Source organism: Polyergus mexicanus, unplaced genomic scaffold (assembly GCF_030449975.1).
Source record: "Polyergus mexicanus isolate NDT 795.1 unplaced genomic scaffold, iyPolMexi1.0 SCAF_8, whole genome shotgun sequence".
NCBI lineage: Eukaryota > Metazoa > Arthropoda > Insecta > Hymenoptera > Formicidae > Polyergus > Polyergus mexicanus.
Genome location: NW_027223328.1, coordinates 1081191 through 1100834, shown reverse-complemented (window position 1 = coordinate 1100834; position 19644 = coordinate 1081191). Strand labels below are relative to the sequence as shown.

The 19644-nt window shown below is 37.4% G+C and overlaps 1 protein-coding gene across 1 annotated transcript in view; it reads left to right on the top strand.

The window, feature by feature from the left end:
* The window catches only part of LOC138935712 (platelet endothelial cell adhesion molecule), a 127915-nt gene that overhangs the window by 97168 nt on the left and 11103 nt on the right, over positions 1-19644 (top strand). Inside the window, exon 5 of the mRNA XM_070300494.1 lies at positions 18065-18266. Coding sequence (XP_070156595.1) covers positions 18065-18266 — 202 coding nt within the window. The remainder of the gene's footprint in view (positions 1-18064; positions 18267-19644) is intronic.

The window sequence follows — 19644 nt, the reverse complement described above, 5'->3', positions numbered from 1 at the left end:
CACGCGCACATCAATGCACATAGACACACGGATACACGACACACATTATCGCGAGCCGCCAGTTTCGTTTCGCCGATAGTACACGATAGCGAAGCGCGTGAGATGCTTGTCCACTTTACTGAAAGGAACTGTGCTCTCTACAGCCGGCGCCGGCGGTAAATTGAAGCTGATACCGTATAGTCGATTCAAACGGCTGACGAGTTTATCGGGAAGCTTAACCGGTCGCTGGATACTACCGACTTTAATCTAAATGCGCCGGATGTACAGTTAGAGACAAACGACTAATGCCAGTCTGTCGTCCGAACATAACATCTAGGAAAACTTAAGCGAGATAGTTGGCTAAGTTGCCTATATAAAATGAAACGAATCAGAGTTTAATCGATAGATTACGAGCTAATTTCTGAAACATATTGTGAAAGTGATAAAAAAAAATGGAAATTTATCTAAATCTATCACAACATACTCGAGCGTACAGCACATACGAACTGTCATTCAAAATTAGTATCCATTTAAGACGTAATGAAGGCTCCACGCTGTTGCAATTTAAAAATTCATCAGCATTCTCCGTGCGAACAAAGAATTAGTGATGAAGTACGTCTATAGATTACGTATTATAGGAAGGTCACGATGACGCGGATAAAAATCCAGATTAATGTACACTCGGGAAATTTGCTTCGGCGGTAATATATTTATGCGATGGATTTTTAACTGCCGCATAAATCTCCGCTGCTTTCGTGTTAAAAAATCCAAAGAAAGTCGGAAAAGTCGTCAGAATCTCCGAATATCCGAGCTCACTTGAAATAGCGCGAACTTATTCAAAGTTATAAGACGAGGATTCAAAAACTATCGTGTTGCCTGATAGTATTTCGATGCAAAGCCTTTGTTAATGTACGAACAAGGGGTTTCCACAATTGCGAATGTACATTGTGCCCGTTATCATCAACGAAGCCAAGGCGTGCGGATGTCTCGAACGACGCGCATTGTTAAGATAATATTTTGCGAAGTTAAATTCGGCAAAGATTTTTGGCCCGTGTGTAACTTTCCAAGACGATAGAGAGGTCACTATCTAGCAGATTTCCCAAGCTCAACAGAAATATGCTAAATTTACTGCGAGTTGCAGACGGCGGACTAAATACCCACTCTCGCCTCGTCCTCGGCGTAATGTAATCCTGTCGGTTTATCCTTTGGCTCAAGGAAACTTGCAGCTGGTGTCCCGCACTTTCAAAACACGCTACGATACGGACTCTTCTTTAATTTTCCTTTGGATAATAAATTATTTCCTTGCTAATGAGTTTTATACGCTGGAAATATGTTATATTTCTTGTTATATAGTTATACAGAATGTCTACTTTCCGGAAAAACGTGGAAAATCCAGGAATTCCCAGAGAATTTTTTTTTTTTAATTTTCTCTTTAATAATTTTGTTCTTATACTAAAAGCAATTCGCCAATAAGTCAAGATGTAAATTATGTGTTTAAAATATATTATAAATCACACATCTTTATTTATATATCTAATGTCTTAACAAAATATCTAAAATGCAGTACGTTTTTTATTTTAATTTTTAGTGACAAAAAATGAAAATGTTATGTAAGTTAAAAATCTTTATTTTAATGAAAACTTTTTTTTTTTTTTTCTCAGTACATTTGTAAATCTAATACTTGAAACTTAAATGGATTTGTGTTTTTCTTTCGTATGAGTGAAAAGCATTTGAAAATGCGTACAATAAAAAATCTTATTTTAGAAAGGTGCATCAAAAAATCTTTAAAATATTCTTTTTATCTGGAATTTTGAACAAAAATATCTAGGAAATTTTCAGAAAGTTGTCTCTCTCTCTCTCTCTCTCCTTCTTTTTTGGCATATTTTTAATATTAAAAATTGCCCGACTTTATTATGTCAGTGTCAAAAATGACAATTGTTAGATTCATGAATACCCACATCAAGTTGACGTCGCAGTAACAGCAGATTGTCTCTATCCCATTACAACACACTGGTCATTATACTACTGCAAGTAATGCATGCAAATTACATTATAGTCATCATGTTGCTGCAGTTACTCGATCAACTTTACCGCAATTCAGTTTTGTGTACTGTGTCTCTTCCGTAACTTTCATATAAACGCTTTTAAAAGTTTGCTGACACAACGGATTAAAATGCATCTGTTAACAACATTGTTGCTTTACCATGTATATCTTTTCCATTAACGTTATAACGAAAGGATTATATGACTAATGAACAGAGATTAATTTTTAAAAATATTCTATAATATATTATAATATAGCGAAATTGCTGTAATAAAGAGTGTGTTATCGACATTGAAATATAACTTACCAATTAAAGGTAATAATTGTTTCAATAAATTTTTGGCGAATCGATCGCAGAGCAAATACAATGAAATAACCTTCTTTGCACCCGAGTAATAGTGATGCACAATAACTAACATTGCTGTTCCTCAATATAATAAAAAATAAATAGACGCACATTTTCTTCGAAAGCTTTTAAAGACGCAACGGCGTGTAGAAATTAGGCTGCAGTGCGCCAGCAATCGAGTATCAAATAGGACTAGCAACAATTCGCATACGGGAAAGGCAGCATTAATTACCTCCATAAATCAAAACGTTAATGCACGGGCGCGCGGCTAATTGCACGAAAGACCATGTAACACGCTTGGTCCCCCGGACTGGTCCCGAGGAATCTGAGATTCACGCGACATTCACGAGAAATGACAGCGTATCTCATTGTCGCGTCGGTGCACGCCACGCGTGCATCCCCCGATGTTACGTTCGAAATTAATTCATCGTGTCTCGAAAGGAAGGGAAGAGAGGGCACGTATTGTTTCCATATTCCGATTCGTCTTTGAAACAGTTTTATTTTTAGTCTCTCCGGAATATATTCCCCTCCGGCCACAATCAAGGGGCAATCGGATATCGAACGAACAGACGATGAACAGTGACGACGGGATAGAGATTTGAACGCGGGAGTGTGAGTTGAAAGCGGAATGCGCGCAATAGGCGAAGAGCAGCTTTTGTCTCGCAATGTCTACCGTAAACCGACGATCTTATTGCGAAAGCTGTGGCGGCTTTGAAGTCGCGCACGAGAGACAAGGAGAAAGAACTGAGCTGAGCGGAGCAGGAGGGCTACTACGACTATCGCGCGGTGACGCAGGACGAAAGGTAGGGAAGAAGAAGCAAAAGGCGAACAGAGCGCGGACCCTCCTCCTCCCTCTGAGCTTTAACGCGAGACAGCGCGCGACAAAGGAGGAGGACGGGGGTGAGAGACAAGAGCCCCCTAGAGGGTTCAATCGTCGTGGAGCATAAAGCACCGACGGCACACATCGACGAAAAGATAGAACGTCGCTTAAGCGTCGTCGTGACCAATGGCCTGGAATGCCTTCTTTTCCGGTATCGGGCCAACGATGCGTTATACGTCGTAGCCGAGTTATACACGTACTCATAATTTTTCGAGGAAGACGGAAAGAAGGTCACGATAGTGAGAGAGGGAGGGAGGGTGGAGAGGAAGAGACCGAGATGCCGACGAAGGAAGAAGAAACAGGAAGGGCGCGCGTGTTGCAACCTCCCTCCTTTTCGATAGGACACGTTATATCGACTAGATCGATCTTATCGTTCCTTCGCACCGTCGAAATATCACGAACGTATACCGACTACGTAACATCTGCGCGACTGTTTGTTCTAGGTCACACGCGAAATCGTAGTATGGTCACGTATAGAAATATATTCGGTATCACACACACACACACACACACAGGTCCCGATGACGCGACTTTTCTTCCGTTCTTACTGTTTTAATATAAGTTCGGACTTGTTTCCGATATAGCGCGCGCCTTACGTAATTTTCGAGCAATAAATCACATTCTCAAAGTTAAGTAAGATATATGTATATATGATTGTATATAGGGATAATATCATCTAATGTTTAACGATAATTATACAGACGTCGAATAGAGAGCGTGTCGCGATGACGGTCAATGGCTGCGCTTTATTATCGTAACATTCGTTTCTATATCATTAGTTTTATGGACGTGTCCTCGATTCCGCTTTGCTCTCGAGCTATTAACCTCCACCTTCATCGGTATCTATCCGCTCTTCAGATCGATCCCCCACTGTCGCCGGCACAGGGGGGGGTTACGCTCATAGGTCACCGGTTAATACTTTACGAACGCTTTCCGCCTAGGGAAGAAAAGAATTCTGGCTGAAGAAAGTAGGTTACGCCGCCATCGGATGGGTCGCGATGACAGCCTCGCCGTCATGATTCGCGAGTGACAGTTGGACCACATCCCGGAGATGATGCGCGAGAATACACTCGCATACCACCGTATATCTATGACGGAGCGATAATACCCACGGTGCGGGGAATGTCTCTGCCTGAAACGACGACGACTACCGACACTCGGATCGACGAGCACACGGAAAACAGAATGGATAATCACACCTACACTCTCATGAATAAAGTCTCGCTAGATTTCTCTGACATAAAGAAAAAAAAAATTTCCAATATTAGGAAGATGGAGTAAAATTTGTTTATTTATCACTGCAAGCGGTGCGACAGTCTATCGAGAATTGCAACCGTTTGTTGTTTTCTAATTATTATCGACGATTGAAGATCTTCTCATTCTCTTATTTAACTCGATAATTTTTTCTATCTAATCGTGAGATAAAAAAAAATTTTATTCATGATAAATATTTTATAATTCTTTTACTAAAGTGTAATGTAAGTGGAATTTTTTTAAAAAAACCTCTACGCATTATATTCAAATATTTCGTAGGTGTACGAAATATTGGCGTATAAAGCTGCACATGATCGTACCTTACTCCATTCCGATTCACCGTGCACCTGTCGCACGCGCAAACGACAAAACCATATTTCAGAAGAGCACGCGAAATGGCTCATGGTATAAAACGATCCAACTACTCCGTACAGATCCGCATTCCTCGGTGTCTATCTCCGCCAATTGGCCAGAAGAGAGTTCGACACGGTTCGTGGCCCATAAAGTTTAATCGCCGTTATTTCGCGGAGGATATGTATCGCGCTTCTCTCGGGCTATTCGCGTACGCTCGGCCCCCGTACAGATAGTAACTCGTGAGCTAGACACTTTTAAATATCCCGTCCAACACGTCCCCGGATATATCGGATTTTCCGCGATCGCGGTAGCCGTTGACCATAGCCCGAGGCGAAGTTCGCGAAATCCGTGGGGCTATAAATTTCACGGCGGCGCATGAGGTCGGTGGGCGCCGGCGTCGCGTCGAGGCGCCATCGATACGAAAATTAATCGAACATCCGAGAATTGAAAGTAAACGACTTCTGGGTGAAAGCGGATCATAAATAGAGCTGCGGAATGCATTAATAACCGCGGACGTGCGCGCGTTTACGGGCCAATGGTAATGGCGATGATCGTTTGTCCATTCGAGTGACGTCTCCGTTTTTATTGCCGTTTTATATCCACTATCGTATTATAGTTTGCAAGATTTCTTCGTACCCCACAGCGAGGGAAAAAAAAATCAAGCTATTCGATGTTGTCTCGTATCCAATGATTTATTGATGCTCAAAAAAGAAAAAGAGTGTGCTTATCTCGACGTGTTTATTACTGTATCGCGAAATGATTTTCTTTCCGTGTCCATACAATTTGATATTTACAGGCTATCTCAATCGTTTACAAATAACATAAGTGCACCACGAATGCAGAAAAATATTCATCCTACACATCGATCTAGTTTTATTTCTCGACCTGAAATTCCGTACAGCTAAATGCCTCAAATTGCGTATTTATCATTACCTTTGATGCTGTATGACAGTTTTCTTCATTTTATAAATGATGTCGTATAACGCAAAAGCCCTCTGACGTATGTTGGGAGACATATTTACCGAAACGAATCCCGTTCGGACTATTTACTCGACGACTCTTGACAGAAACTACCAGAGGACTAAGGTTGTTCTTACAAATGTTGCGAATGCGATTTATACAAAGAGACAAACCGCGTGCAACATGCACTTCTCTTCTTAGATGCAATTTCAGATAAAAACTTTAAGGATACTTTAGAATTATAACGTCACGCAAATTATAATATTTAAATTGATAATTAATTATTAATGTTAATTATAAATCAATTTCATTTGTGCATTATTTAATATCAATGTATTATACATATAATTTTTTAGTTACATTCAATTATATTTAACAAAATTTTAATTTTAAAGATTTAACCGTGAAAATATATATAAGTATGAAAATTTTAAAGCTGCAAAAAGCACAGAAGTAATGGTTTTCATCACATTTTTATTAAAGAAAATTACACTTTGAAAGATCTAAAGCAGTTGTCGTTAAAATATGTATTTAGACTGTTTCATTTGCCATTGCAATGTAGATTCTTTAATAGGTTTCGAGTCAGTCTACTATTTAAGAAAATTTGAAGGATGGCTGGCGCAATTTGTCGAATTTCAACATTTAACATTATATCTCGGCAATTAATCTGTGAATTATTTAAATACAAAGCAAAGCTTGCTTGAAAACGAAGAAAACATTATTTGTAAAATATTATTCATGTAAACTCTTTAATTCTCATTTGCTTATGGCGTAATAAATATCGATTTCTCGATATTATTAAATCTGCGTACTTCTAATTTAACATGTCTTTTGACATTTGTGACTGAAATGCAACGGTAATAATTTCGAATACTCTTTATATCTGCTTGTAATAATTTATTCGTTGATTAATTGAAAACTTGATAAAGAATTTCATGTGCTGTATGACGCCGTATCTGATTATAGACATTATTTATGAGAATATCAATATTATATTTATCAAATTAAAACTTAATGTTAATATTAAAATATAAAATTTAACGATAGCTCAAAAAATATAGTCTTTTATGTTATTTTCAATCTTTACGTTTTTTAACATGAGGAGCATGAAGCGTCATTAAATCTTTTAGCTTCTCACGTACAATACTGTAACGCGAGTAAGCAGCTGCTTGATCAAAGTATACCGAAGATGTTACGCTGCAAACTCGAATTTGAAACTATTTCGTTAAGTATTAACGCGACCGTAAATTAGTATATTGCACACACCACTCCACATATCGTTGTAATCTCTGTGCTGTTGAGAAACTGATTTTCAAGCTGATACTTTCGATCCATGCGCACACATTTTGCGAATACTACTTTCGAAAGCTCTCGTACTTGTGCATATCAAACGACCGCCATTTGACGGATTGTGCACTTAAGGGTTTTTACGCGCCCACCTGCCCCCGAAATCCCGTCAGAAAATTCGAATCGCGTGCCTTACGGATCGCACGGCGAAGCGTAACCTGACAGGGGATCAAGCCGAGGAGTTCGTTCTCGACCACCGCCGCGAGAAAGGATCTACTCCCCTTGATTCCTCCCTACGAATTCTAACGTACTTTTTCTTCGCACCTGAGATATATCTTTCCAGAATCGGGACTCGCGCAATCACGCTCGAGTATCTCGATTCGCATAAATCTCCCGTAACTCGCAACGGATATGAAAGAGAGAGGGAGGGAAAGGGAGAGGAAAGGAGAGGCTCTTCCCCCTCGTGACAAGTACACGCGTAATAGGAGAAAGCTTTAAGGGCGGCTCTGAATCCGGTGTGGGGTACGATTGAACAATGAATTCAAAACAGGTTGAAATACCCCGAATCTCCATCGTCGCGGCTAACGCAATTATGCGCACTGACATTCGCGTATTCTCTTTATGTGACGCGATGCGGACCCATTATACCTCACTGGCGAAAATTATGTTTTATCGGCAGACCGTAAGGTACAAACGCGACTCTGGCACTGTAAAAAAGAAGATTAATTATTCGTAATGGATACGTCATTTTGATGTTGAAACGCAAATTTTGCGACACACGTGGTACACGCGATAAGCGAGATTGTTCGGATAGCAGCGGGGAAGTTACAGCCGAGGAATTTACAAAAGTTTCCCTTTGATCATCATTTCGGAATTCAAAAGCGAATGCATTGAATGATGAAATTTCTAGATATACTCGACGAAACTACTCACTCTTGCGTTTAAATATGTGCGAATAACTGTAAAAGAATTTGTGATATCCACGAAATTCTTTCACATTTTTACGTTCCCTGCAAAAATCTAAAAAGTGTATATACAATATATTACTGAAACAACTATAGCGAATTAAAATGTTTTGTTTAAAATAAAAAAAAAATAAAAAAAATCTAAAACCGAAACTATTTAACATGACGCAAAAGACACATCAAATTTCATATATATGTATAATTTCTGTTTATTAAATATTTCTTCAATAATATCGTCATTCATTTGCTAGCTTTCATGAATTACACAAGGCAATCTCGATCAACTAGAATAAGCGAAAAGTAGGTAATCATGAGAAGGACGAATGTTTCGTCTTAATCGAGAGATCTACTAGTGCGAAGTATAGTTGGTTATGGAAGCAGCTGTGTTACCGAGTCTCGAAATTGTATACCGGGATCACCGCTAACCACAAACTAAATCCTTTGAGGGATCAAAAGGATCTTATCCTTCGAGTTGTTGACCTTTGTGACACGATATGCTCCTGCTATTGGATACGGTGTCAGTAACTTCGGCGTCGCGTAAGTAATCAACAGCGACGCGCATAATGCCCCTTGTTACGGATTAGTACGCCCGATAGCATTGCGTATATAACTGACTTGAATGCCAGTGATCATTCGGAGGCAGCATTCGCTTTAGTAAACAGAATATACATACAGGGTAAATTGCACCTGTCCGCTGTAAAAGTAGTGTTATGTCTAATTATGAAGAAAATGAAAGGAAAGCCCTTTTTCTATTTTTATGGATATTTATAGTATATTGATTCTTTATGAGAATTTAAAAATTTGAGTTAATGTATGTGTTGATGAGATTAATTAAACATTTAGCATCTTATTCTACTTGCAAAAACAGAATGTCATTCTGAAAAGTTACAATAAAATTCATAAAGATTGCGCGATATTGGGAATAATCATTTGATGATCATCTAATAGGATATAATCCTCACGTACAGATGAAGAGAAAACATATTAACAAAGAAGTAAAAGAATTGTGATTTTAGAATTTTACTGGATTCTGAGATCTCATTAAATTCTCAGTGACAGGCGACTGGCAAAAGGAAGAGATTAGGCGTTATAAATCACTCTTAGCAAGATGTATATTCGCTTGAAGGAGGATACGGGCTATGGATTCCTGCTCAAATCCGTTAGTCTTCCGTACTCGTACGGCACTCTTACGTAGCGCAATTTTCGCGAAAAGGAGGCAGGGAAGAGAGCTCTCGAGTGGCTCTCGCAACTCGGAAACGAGGAGTGCCAGCACTCTGGCCGACCCGAAAGCACATACTTCCCTCTCTTCCTTCTTCTATCCTTTCGCTTGCTATACATCCGGCTCTTTACAGTCGCTTCCTGTACACTCGCATATATAATTCCCGCAGCTTTCGTTACACAACCGCTGTTAATATTCTCACCTCGTACAAGATCGGGCCCCTCACGATTCGGCCGCGTAACACGTCGTTCCTTCGCATATTCTACCAACACTTAGATGGTTTGTACATATTGTACATATATTTAATGTACAATATGTTTAGAGCTGTTTGTCTCAAATTTTAGTTTCACTCTGAAACATTTTATCAATAATTATCTTCTCATATATATGTATTAATAAATATATTAATAAATTAGTGAGGAAAAGTTTGTTTAAAATTATTTTATTAATTATTTAAAAAACTGTTTTTATTTCTTGAATTTAATTCGTCGAAGGTCTTTAAAATAAAGACTTTCGACAAATTTTTTATTTTTTAATTTGATATAATTTCATCACTATTAATTTCTCGAAATTGTAGCTATCGCTATTTTCTCGTTTGATCTGTGGTATCTGTCGTTGAAAGGACACATTCGGCGAGTCTCGGGCACTCTGTATACTCTATTAAATTGCATGAACAAGCAGAGTCTGAAGGGCGGATATTACCACGAATATACCATGATATCACGCTCGTAGTATCTCAGAGGCTTATCATGGTTTCTATTTTTGTCTTTCGAATTCTATTTTATACATTTTTCATTGTATCAAGAAATATCAAAAGATCCCATCATACTCTATTACCATTATTATTTATTTTCCTCTTAGAAGATAATCCGGATTAAAGTTAAAAACTCGTGATCCGGAGACAGTACGATGCTTGGTCATAAGATTAAGTGTTTCCTTAAAAATTCCGTTAATTAGTGAGTAAAGTAACTTTTGACACGCGAAAGTAAGAGAATTTCTCGCAATTAAGATCTAATTTATCCACACTTGTACGCGCGAATTATTGTACATGTATATCTTTCTTTATATTATCCATACATTATCAGAGTGAAACAGAACGTAACTGTGTGTCAGATTAAGACTCGTGTCGTACTTGCGAGATGAAACCTCGATGTGATAAGAAACCGATGTGTCAATCGCGCACGATTCTTCATCTCGGGATTGAAGCACGGCGACGTATCCGTTAACAGAAAGCGGCAACTGTTATCGCAGAATCATCGATCAGAGTATACAAGAGGGACGCGACGTCGAAGAGAAACTGCAAACGTTTGCCCTGGACGTTCGGCCTGTTTCGAATGGCACCCCGTGTGGCAATGCGCGTTCCGAGCTCATATACGCCGTGATTTATCGTATTCGCGTGTGCAACCGCATGTAGTCGCGTCACTCCGCGCGGTCGGTGGATCAGATCTGTCCCATAGATCATGGAGACCGAACGTATGTATGCGCGCAACGAATAACACGGAAGTGAAATAAAACAGAAAGGCTCACTAGCTCTCCCTGAATGACTAAAAAAAGAGCCATCGAAATGGAGAAAAACGAAGATTCATTCTCGTCAGTTGACGCACGGCTAAAAACGAAACGCGTTGTCGAACTTAATGCACTAGTATGGATGATATTTCGATTTTCTCTCTCTCTTTTTCTCTCTAACGCGGTTTTTTTTTTCGTATATTTCACTTTGTAAGGGACCGGCAATACCGGACAAAGTTTGATAACTAATTAAACTAAGCCTAACAAAGACTACATTACATTTGCAAAAGTTAGTACAAAGTCTTACAAAGGTAAAAGGAAGCGAACTTTCCTTCAATCACATCGGTATAACTAAAGTATGAAGAATGGTGACCTTTTTCAGCGTTGAGGTAATAATTGTTTTTATTGTTATAAAGAAATGAAAGAAAATTAATATAATCAAATCAAATCTTGATGTTACAAATAATGAATTATTCAATGATGTAACATAAATTTTCATTCAATTTTCAATAGATTTTGCTTGAGCTGAAAATTTGACTCAAGAATTTTAATCAAAAAATATCTGATATGAAAATTAAGAAATTTTTTACGACAAGGTTCAATTAAATTTTTTATGCCTTTGAAAAGATTTGCAGTTGAGAGGATGTGTGCGCATCTTCAAAAACACTTGATATATCTGGTGCGCAGCTTGAAACGAGCTTCGCCAAGTGTAAAAAATGTTACGTAAACTTTATGATTGGATGAAAAAGCAATACTTGCAAGATTCAAAACTTAGAAAATTGACCTGTCAAAGTGCAAACGTGAAATGTAAAAATGTGTGCAACAAAAATATATATCCGTAAACATATACTTTACATAAGTATACGAATTTAACTTTTAATATGTTGGCTGTAAACGTCGACATCGGCTACACACAGGCTTTGCTTTTATTATATGCTACTAGATACGTGTGGAGGACATCAATCGTGTGCTCTATTATTAATAATTATTACATACTCGTATTATGTGTTATTTCAGCCGTACCATTGTGTCAATCAAATTATGTAATGCATTAACTTATCAGCTACTGCAGCTGTTACGTTAAAACAAAATAAACGCATTCTATAATGTAAACGTAACATGCACTTCGCTTTTCACGGGTTAAAGGTGCATTAGACAATACGACAAAAAAGCAATATAAAGCAGATACGTTGACGAAAACGTGCATCGGAAGAAAACTAATGTCGCAGCCTTCGTAGACAGTCGATTGATTGGCAAAATATGCTCGAGTAAACTCCAGCAAGGGAGGAAGAAGATTTCTCTCGAGCCGATCGTCGACGTTCGAGTTGCGCCTTTTCATTTCTCTTCTCTGCCGGAAAAGCACGATTTCTCTTTTTTTTTTTTATTTCCGTCCTGTGGAGATGGTTCTTTCTTTCCTCTCTCGATATCGCCAGTATCCTCCTTAAGCATTGATAGCAATAACGAGCGCAGACAAACCACGCGATAGTAGTTGCCAATTTCTTTTTATATTCTTAAACTGTTCTATCATATCGTATGCAATATTCCCGCGATGTCCTTTAGTCTAATCAATCGCGGTATCTGGGCAGAAAGCAGATTCGTGGAGCTCGTTACGAACGGGCGGCTACAGTCCAGACACGTCCGCCTATACTCTGCCGTAGACAAGCAAGCTTGTAAAAAGGATACCTGAAGAATCCTTTATAAGATCGATTCTGCTTTCGAGCATTGGCTTTTGGCTTCTTTTTCCCGCCGCACGTTTTGCCACGAGCGTCCTTTTATTCAAGTCGCTTCGAATGATCCTCCCACCTTTCCGTCTCCCCCGTTTGGTTAACTCGATATCATCCCCTGCAGCTCGAGCACTTACGCCAGCGATAAACGACGCTTAAATACCGGTTGGATCTCGACCCAATATAGAATTTCGCTCGAGGAAGGATTTCGCTATAGTCGCTAAAGAAGGCGGCCGGGATCGGGGGGCAACTAGGGAGAAATTGGACTGCTCGCGGTATCTATGGCTACCTTAACCGTGCACGGATGCATATATCCGCACGTCTGTAGATACGATATCCGCGCCACCATCGCGGTCAAAATTTGCATGCATGCTGGGCCAACATCTTTCCAAGGAACTCGACTTATCGGGTATCTATCGCCTCTCTTACGAAAGGAAAGAGATAGCTGCGCTGATGCACGAAAATTCGCTAGATGGCGGCAAGCTTGGATATCACTTTGAACTTTCTGCAGAAACGCATTGCAGCACTTTGCCGTCTACCTGTGTAATCGTAAAGATAGACAGATGCTCGTCACTTACTTTTTCATATAGAAATTCTCCAGTACATATAAGAATATTTTTATACGTTTCTTTGTAACGGTAATTTAAAATAATTATTATAACATAAATTACATTACGATTAAAATAATAAGTAATATTGAAATATTGTCTGAAAATGCTACGAGCTATTTGTTGACAACATAAAGCTTTTAAAGCAAAGATTATATCGATATCTTTTCTTTAATCTGTTTATTATATAGGACTTTTATATTTATTTCATATTTTATATTTATTTTTAAATTTATTAACGAAAAATTGGGATAATATTATTTTTAATGTAAATGTATTCTGATCCGCGTATACAAAAAATAATGTTTTACATATTCGAAATCTAGAATCAATAAAAAACACGAGTTAATACCTAGAGGTACAGCACAAAATTATTTCAAGATATACGATTCGAAGAATGCCACTAATTAGAACGAGTAGGAGAATACAAAAGATCGCGGACTATTGTTCCGGAAAAGAAAAAGGAAGTAGCGCTGCTACAGCTGGCACAAGAGAGACTCCCGTAATATCCCATTTCGAGACGACGCTAAAGCCACGACGTAAATGAGTCAACCTACTACCTACGAGAACAAGTCCGGTCGGGAGTTATATTTCATAAGTGAGCGGTTGCACCGAAAACCGCGCGACACTTCAAAGGTGCCGCGGGAGAGGCTCGAGGTCTGCATAAAATAACCGAGGTCAAAAGTATCTCGTTTCTCGCACGACGACACGCCCGTCCGCATAAATTCGAAGATCAAACTGTCATTGCAAAGGTTTCTCGCATGGCTACGCTCTTAGGTGTAATGCACACTCCGAATTGCAAGCAGTGACGTTTCGAGACGTAAGCCCGGGGCACGAGATCTGTTTGTGTCGTATGTATACCGGTTGTTATTGTGCGCGGCTCACCCAGGGTGAGCTGTCCATCATGGGGTTAGTACGTAAACAAACATGCAACGTGATGCATTACGGCGGTGATGCAATCCACGTAGCGATAATGACGGTAGTTTCACCGATAGATACATTTCGATATACAGTCTTGGGTTTTAATATCATTAATGAAGCTTCGTAAACCGCATCTTGTTCACCGACGTAACTTCTTGAACGTCACAATTTTTTACGGTTTTTTTCTAATTAAAACTATATGCGGAAGATTTAATCTACATCACTTTTTTTTTTGTCATATGAAAGTCATTTGCAAGCGCTCTTCGCGATTCACACGGGATATCTTACAATTAATTCGTGATTGAAATACAAAGAAAAGTATAACAACAGGCTGCTAGGATCAAATAGGTCTATTTAAAGTAATTTTTTATAAAAATTTCATTTGTGTCTAGTACACATAGGGCGTTTTTATCTATTTTCGCATTGCTTCAGTCCCCATGGAGATAGTCGTATTTTTTCTCGATACCAATCGGATTCCACGTTCGCGATATCAATCGAATATATTGGTTTTCAGATATACGCGCGCATCGATTCAACAAGTACTGTACGTGCAATTAAATGTGCATTACTGCGAGATTTCATATCTCGTTCGCGTTGGTAGTGTGCGCAGCTCTGTAATGGCTTGCTGTGTAGCAGCATTTCTGGCGATATGCGTCTTGAATAGCAAAGAAAGAAAGAATTCCATTTTCAGATGACGAATAATGAAATTAGAAAATACAGGCTGTTCCGCAAAAAGCATAAATCAACGATAATAATAATATTTTCTCTTTATTTTGTTTCTCTTTCTCTCTCGTTTTGACAAATGTGAAAATAACTTTTTCTTTGCCTGGAAATTAAAAGCGTGATCTAATTTAGAAAATAATATTAAAAATCAAAAAAAAAAATTTAACCTGAAGATTGTAATGCCTCAGGATTGTAAGTAAATAAGAATAAATTAAAAAGAATTCCAATTTGAAGTAAATTTTATTTAAACAGAGCTATAATCATCTTTAAGAATGTTCACATATTTCAATTTTTGCTTATCTATGTACAATAAAAAAAAAAAAGCATAAAATGTTCTTTGTAGTATTATAAAAAAGCGTTACGACAAATTAGCTGAAAAATTTAGATTAATTTTTGAAAGCTCTTTTTTTAAAACAAGAAAAATGCGTTGTTTATACCATCTCTGGCTCGACAACTTTTATTATAATAATTTATTAAATTGTTCTCTTATATTAGAAATAATTTTAGATATATCCGCTTTAATTCGGTCTCGAATTTCTCGCTTGATTACTTAACTTAGATAACACATGACGTTACATCTATCTTAACCTTTGTAGGCTTTGTGAGGGAATGCGGGAATTCTAGAGAATGCGATAGAGTATGCGAAGCAAACATTGTTAGCGTTTCTACCTCTTCTCCATGTGTGCGAAATAATTTCCACATTTTCTAAACGCTCACATAAATAATATTTTGCAGCATTTATTTGTTTTAAGTATTTTTTTGTAAAATGCTTGTGAAAATAAATTTGTTGCTATAAAACATATTTTTAACAATTATTATAATTGCGATAAATGTTTATTAGATAGTAAGTTTGTTACTAATTCTGTGAGAAATTTATGATATTAGAAATAAAATGGAATATAATATCGATAATTAAATATTATAGAATAAAATTATATAACAACGATTTAATTATTCATTTAACTTCAAGTGAGCTTTACTTTAATGCATTTTTTATTTAGCCACTAAAATATTTAGTACTAAAAATTGGAAGTGTCTCTAAAAACAGAGGCAATAAAATCTTAATCGATGAAAAATCAACTTTGAGTTCGCTAAAGAATATTGAGAGAAGGCTTATAAATGAACCGTGAAACTTTTAACAAAAGTAGACAATTAGAAGATCGAAAAGAAAGTTTTGCCAGATCTTTACAAACTTACAAAGCCTTTGTTTGTCGAATCATGTACTTTCATTGAGGAACAAATTGCAAGATTATTCGGTTTTCAGTTTTGCATTATTTTTTTCTTCAAAATTTAATAGATATTACATTGCACGAATACATCATTATATAACAAAGCTCTTTTCGCAATATAATATTAGAGCGGGTTTCTTTTCTTTGATAAGACTAGCAACATTTAATCTCATAATAGAAAATTTCATGATCCGTTAGGCAAACTCAAGCGATTTTTTTAATTTTCCATTGCATAGGACAAGAAAGTGTGCTCGTGGGAAAAGAAATATAGCCTTCCTTTGGACGCTTACAAAGAAAATATCTGGCGCTTAAATATGACGTAGCGACCGCCTTCTCATAATCTGTATTCAACCGCTGTAATCACTTTCGCTCACTTCTTTCCAAGATTGAATTTCACGGTAGCTGTTTAAAAAGCAGAATTTATATTCGGCTGAGCGCACTTACTGCACCGGGGGATAAGCATCAATGCTACTTGGTCATTAATCATTGATCGAGATTCTTTTTTTGCTCTTGTCGTCGTATATCGCACTAGATCGTGCGAATTCTATAATTCTTCAATTGAGAAAAAAATGTGAAGTCAGCAACTACTCTCACTCGGCCAATATTGTTTGTTAAAGCTAACATTAAGCTTTTATAACGTTTAAATTGTTACAAATTGCAATATACCTATATTTATATCGAGATCTTTATTTAATAGTATCTCCCATTAAATTTTATTATTAATTAATTTATTTAATTATATTATATTCTGATATGTGTCAAACATTCTCTGATGAGAATATATTGTAAAAAGTATATATATATATATATATATATATATATATATATATATATATTTGATAGAAAAGTAAATATTTTATATTTATTTATATTTAATTATTAAACCTAACAACACAGTAGAGCTGGAAGATTAATTTTTTTATTTTTGTCTTTGAAGTAATTCAGAGCTCAGAGTGTACAGATTATTGAATTATTGTAAAATTTTGTATAAAACTGTAATGGCTTCTCACTATAAAGTTTTTTCATTATAGTTGTTTTCTGTTTGGCTTCATTTGATCGATCACGATCAGAAATTACTTTCTAAGGTTCAATTTCACAGCTGATTGTTATTTGCGAAGATTATATTACGTTTCTCTCGTAATTGTTTTAGATGTCTTAGATGTCTTTACATTTGTAAGTATTCTTACAATTAGTTTCTATAGGATGTACCAATAATAGGTCTACCGTGTAAACGCGCGAGCTATTTTATTTTCTTTGTTTACGTATAACAAAAAATATTTAACAATGATAAGAATAATAATTAATAATAAATTAATATATGTATCTGAAAATAAAAAATATTATATAACACATATCTTAGAGAAACATTTGCTTTTTTATATTGATTTAAACTTGCAATTAATATAAAATACTCTAGAAGAGAGAGAAATCTTCTGCCATATCAAAAATACGATGAGTAAAAACTCTATTGATCTATCGTCTACATTGATAAAAATTTCGATAAACTTCTTACGAATCATTTTATCGTACGATTCACCCGAATAACTCACTTTCGACGCCATCATGACTCCCGGAACGATAATGATCCATTAAGAAAGCCGGAACTCTGTCATTCCGGCCAATACTTTCGGTTCGCTCGTTGCCGCCGCGGCTTGACGAGAACCGATCTCGCGCAAAAAGACAAAAAAAGGAAAGAGAGAGAAAGAGAGAAGAAAAAAAAAGAAGCAGAGACATTAATCGGGAGAATACGGCGCCAGGAACGCGGGCCGAGTCTTTTAACTTTCCGTCGAACTGGAAACCCTCTTCTTTGTACTTGGCGCGGGACGTCGTTGAGTGCGCAGGATGACGAAAGAGAGCGGGGTGTAGGGCCTGGTAGGGCGAGTATTCGCCTCCCGATTCCGGATGAACGGATTTCGTTGAAAGCAGATTTACATTTCTCCGGCTCTCTCTACGGCTTCCCATTCTCTCACGCTCTATCCACCCCTCTCGCTGCGTTCGTAGCTTTTCTCGCGACATTTTCTTCATACAGTGTTCTAACGATGAACTCGCGCTTGATTTGTCGCAGGTGGAGGCGACCGCGAGGCAACAGCGGACGAAAGATGACGACGGGGCGCAATGGAGCGAGATCAATCTCCTCCTTCAACCCTTTCATTACGCGAACGGCCAGTTGACTCTACGTTGCACCGCGCAGATACCTAATGGCATCTACTTGAAGACGAGCGAACTCCAGCTCGGCACGGGTCTACGCGAGCCCGTGCCCGAAAGAGGTGACTATAAAAATTTTATTTCCATGTTCTGTAGTATCTTATAAACTGTCGGTCGCAGATTTTTGCGCCTCATAAATAAGCCGTTCTTCGGATGTCGCTACTCGTTGGCCGTTCTCACGAACTTTTGCGATATAACGTATTACACCCGATTCGATCATCCGAATCGAATGGCGTCGTTTAGAGATAATTATGTTGAATTGGAGAAAAATCGAAAATATTCTGCTAAACTTAGCTTATTGATTTAACACATTTCTCTAAATTACAATTTAATATTTTCATATTTATATGCTATATTCTCTTACTTCATCTAATTCGAGTCAATTATTTGAATAATAATTGAGTTTAGTTCCCAACATGAATATATTTAAGGAGAGAAGAAATATCCAAGGTCAACGTAAATTAAATCGAGTCTGATTAAGTTATCTCAAGTTAAATTATGTTCGATTAGAATCAGATTCCTCGCTATCCGATATCGCTATGTGCAATCTTACCTTAGAGGATTAGTATGATATCCTTCTCGGTAATTATAGCAAATTCAGTAGTAGAGCTCAACGAAAAGATCTTCGGGAGAGGAAGAGAGAAAGTGATAAATAGTAGAATAATTTTTGTTTAATATGTCACGAGATTATTTCATCTGGATGCTCGTCTCTATTTTTTTTTTGTTTTTTATAACTTTGTAATCTACATCAACACTCTGCGAGTAATAGTCGCGCGCGCTCAGGCTACTGGAGCCAGGATTAGTCGGTCGGTCGCACGGACTAATAAATTTCGAGAGCGGGGTCCACCCACTTGAAATCGGTAAGGAAGCCTCCGGTGCATGCTGCGCTCGCTTCCTGCACGCGACGTCGACGAGATTTAATTGAGCGGCCACGGTTATAACCGACGCTTCCATTACCCTTCCGCTTGACCGATCTGTCCTTTCGCCCTTTGCCCGCTGCATCCGTCGCCGTACCAACTTTCGTCGTCGCGTGTACGTGCGCAGTCACTGCTGCATCCATGACGTCTGCCGTTTCTCTCGTGGATGTTGCATAGATGCGAAATAATTCACGAGAACTTTGCTCGGAAATACAGATTAAAGTTGTGAATCTACTTGAAAATTCTTTAAAAGCCAATTGCTCGCGTTACAAGAACAATCCCAATGTATATCTCTCAAGTATTTTATTTTTTTATGAAGATTAATCTCCGTTCTAGAAAGAGATATAAATATATTGTATTTATATTTGTATTTAATTATATATTTTTTGAAAAAATTGCAATTAAATTATATATCAATATATTGTAATACTGTTTTTTTTTTTTTTTTTTTTTTTTTTTTTTTTTTTTTTTTTTTTTTTACAAGAAGAAGTAGATAAGAGTTATTTCTCAATGATACCATTAA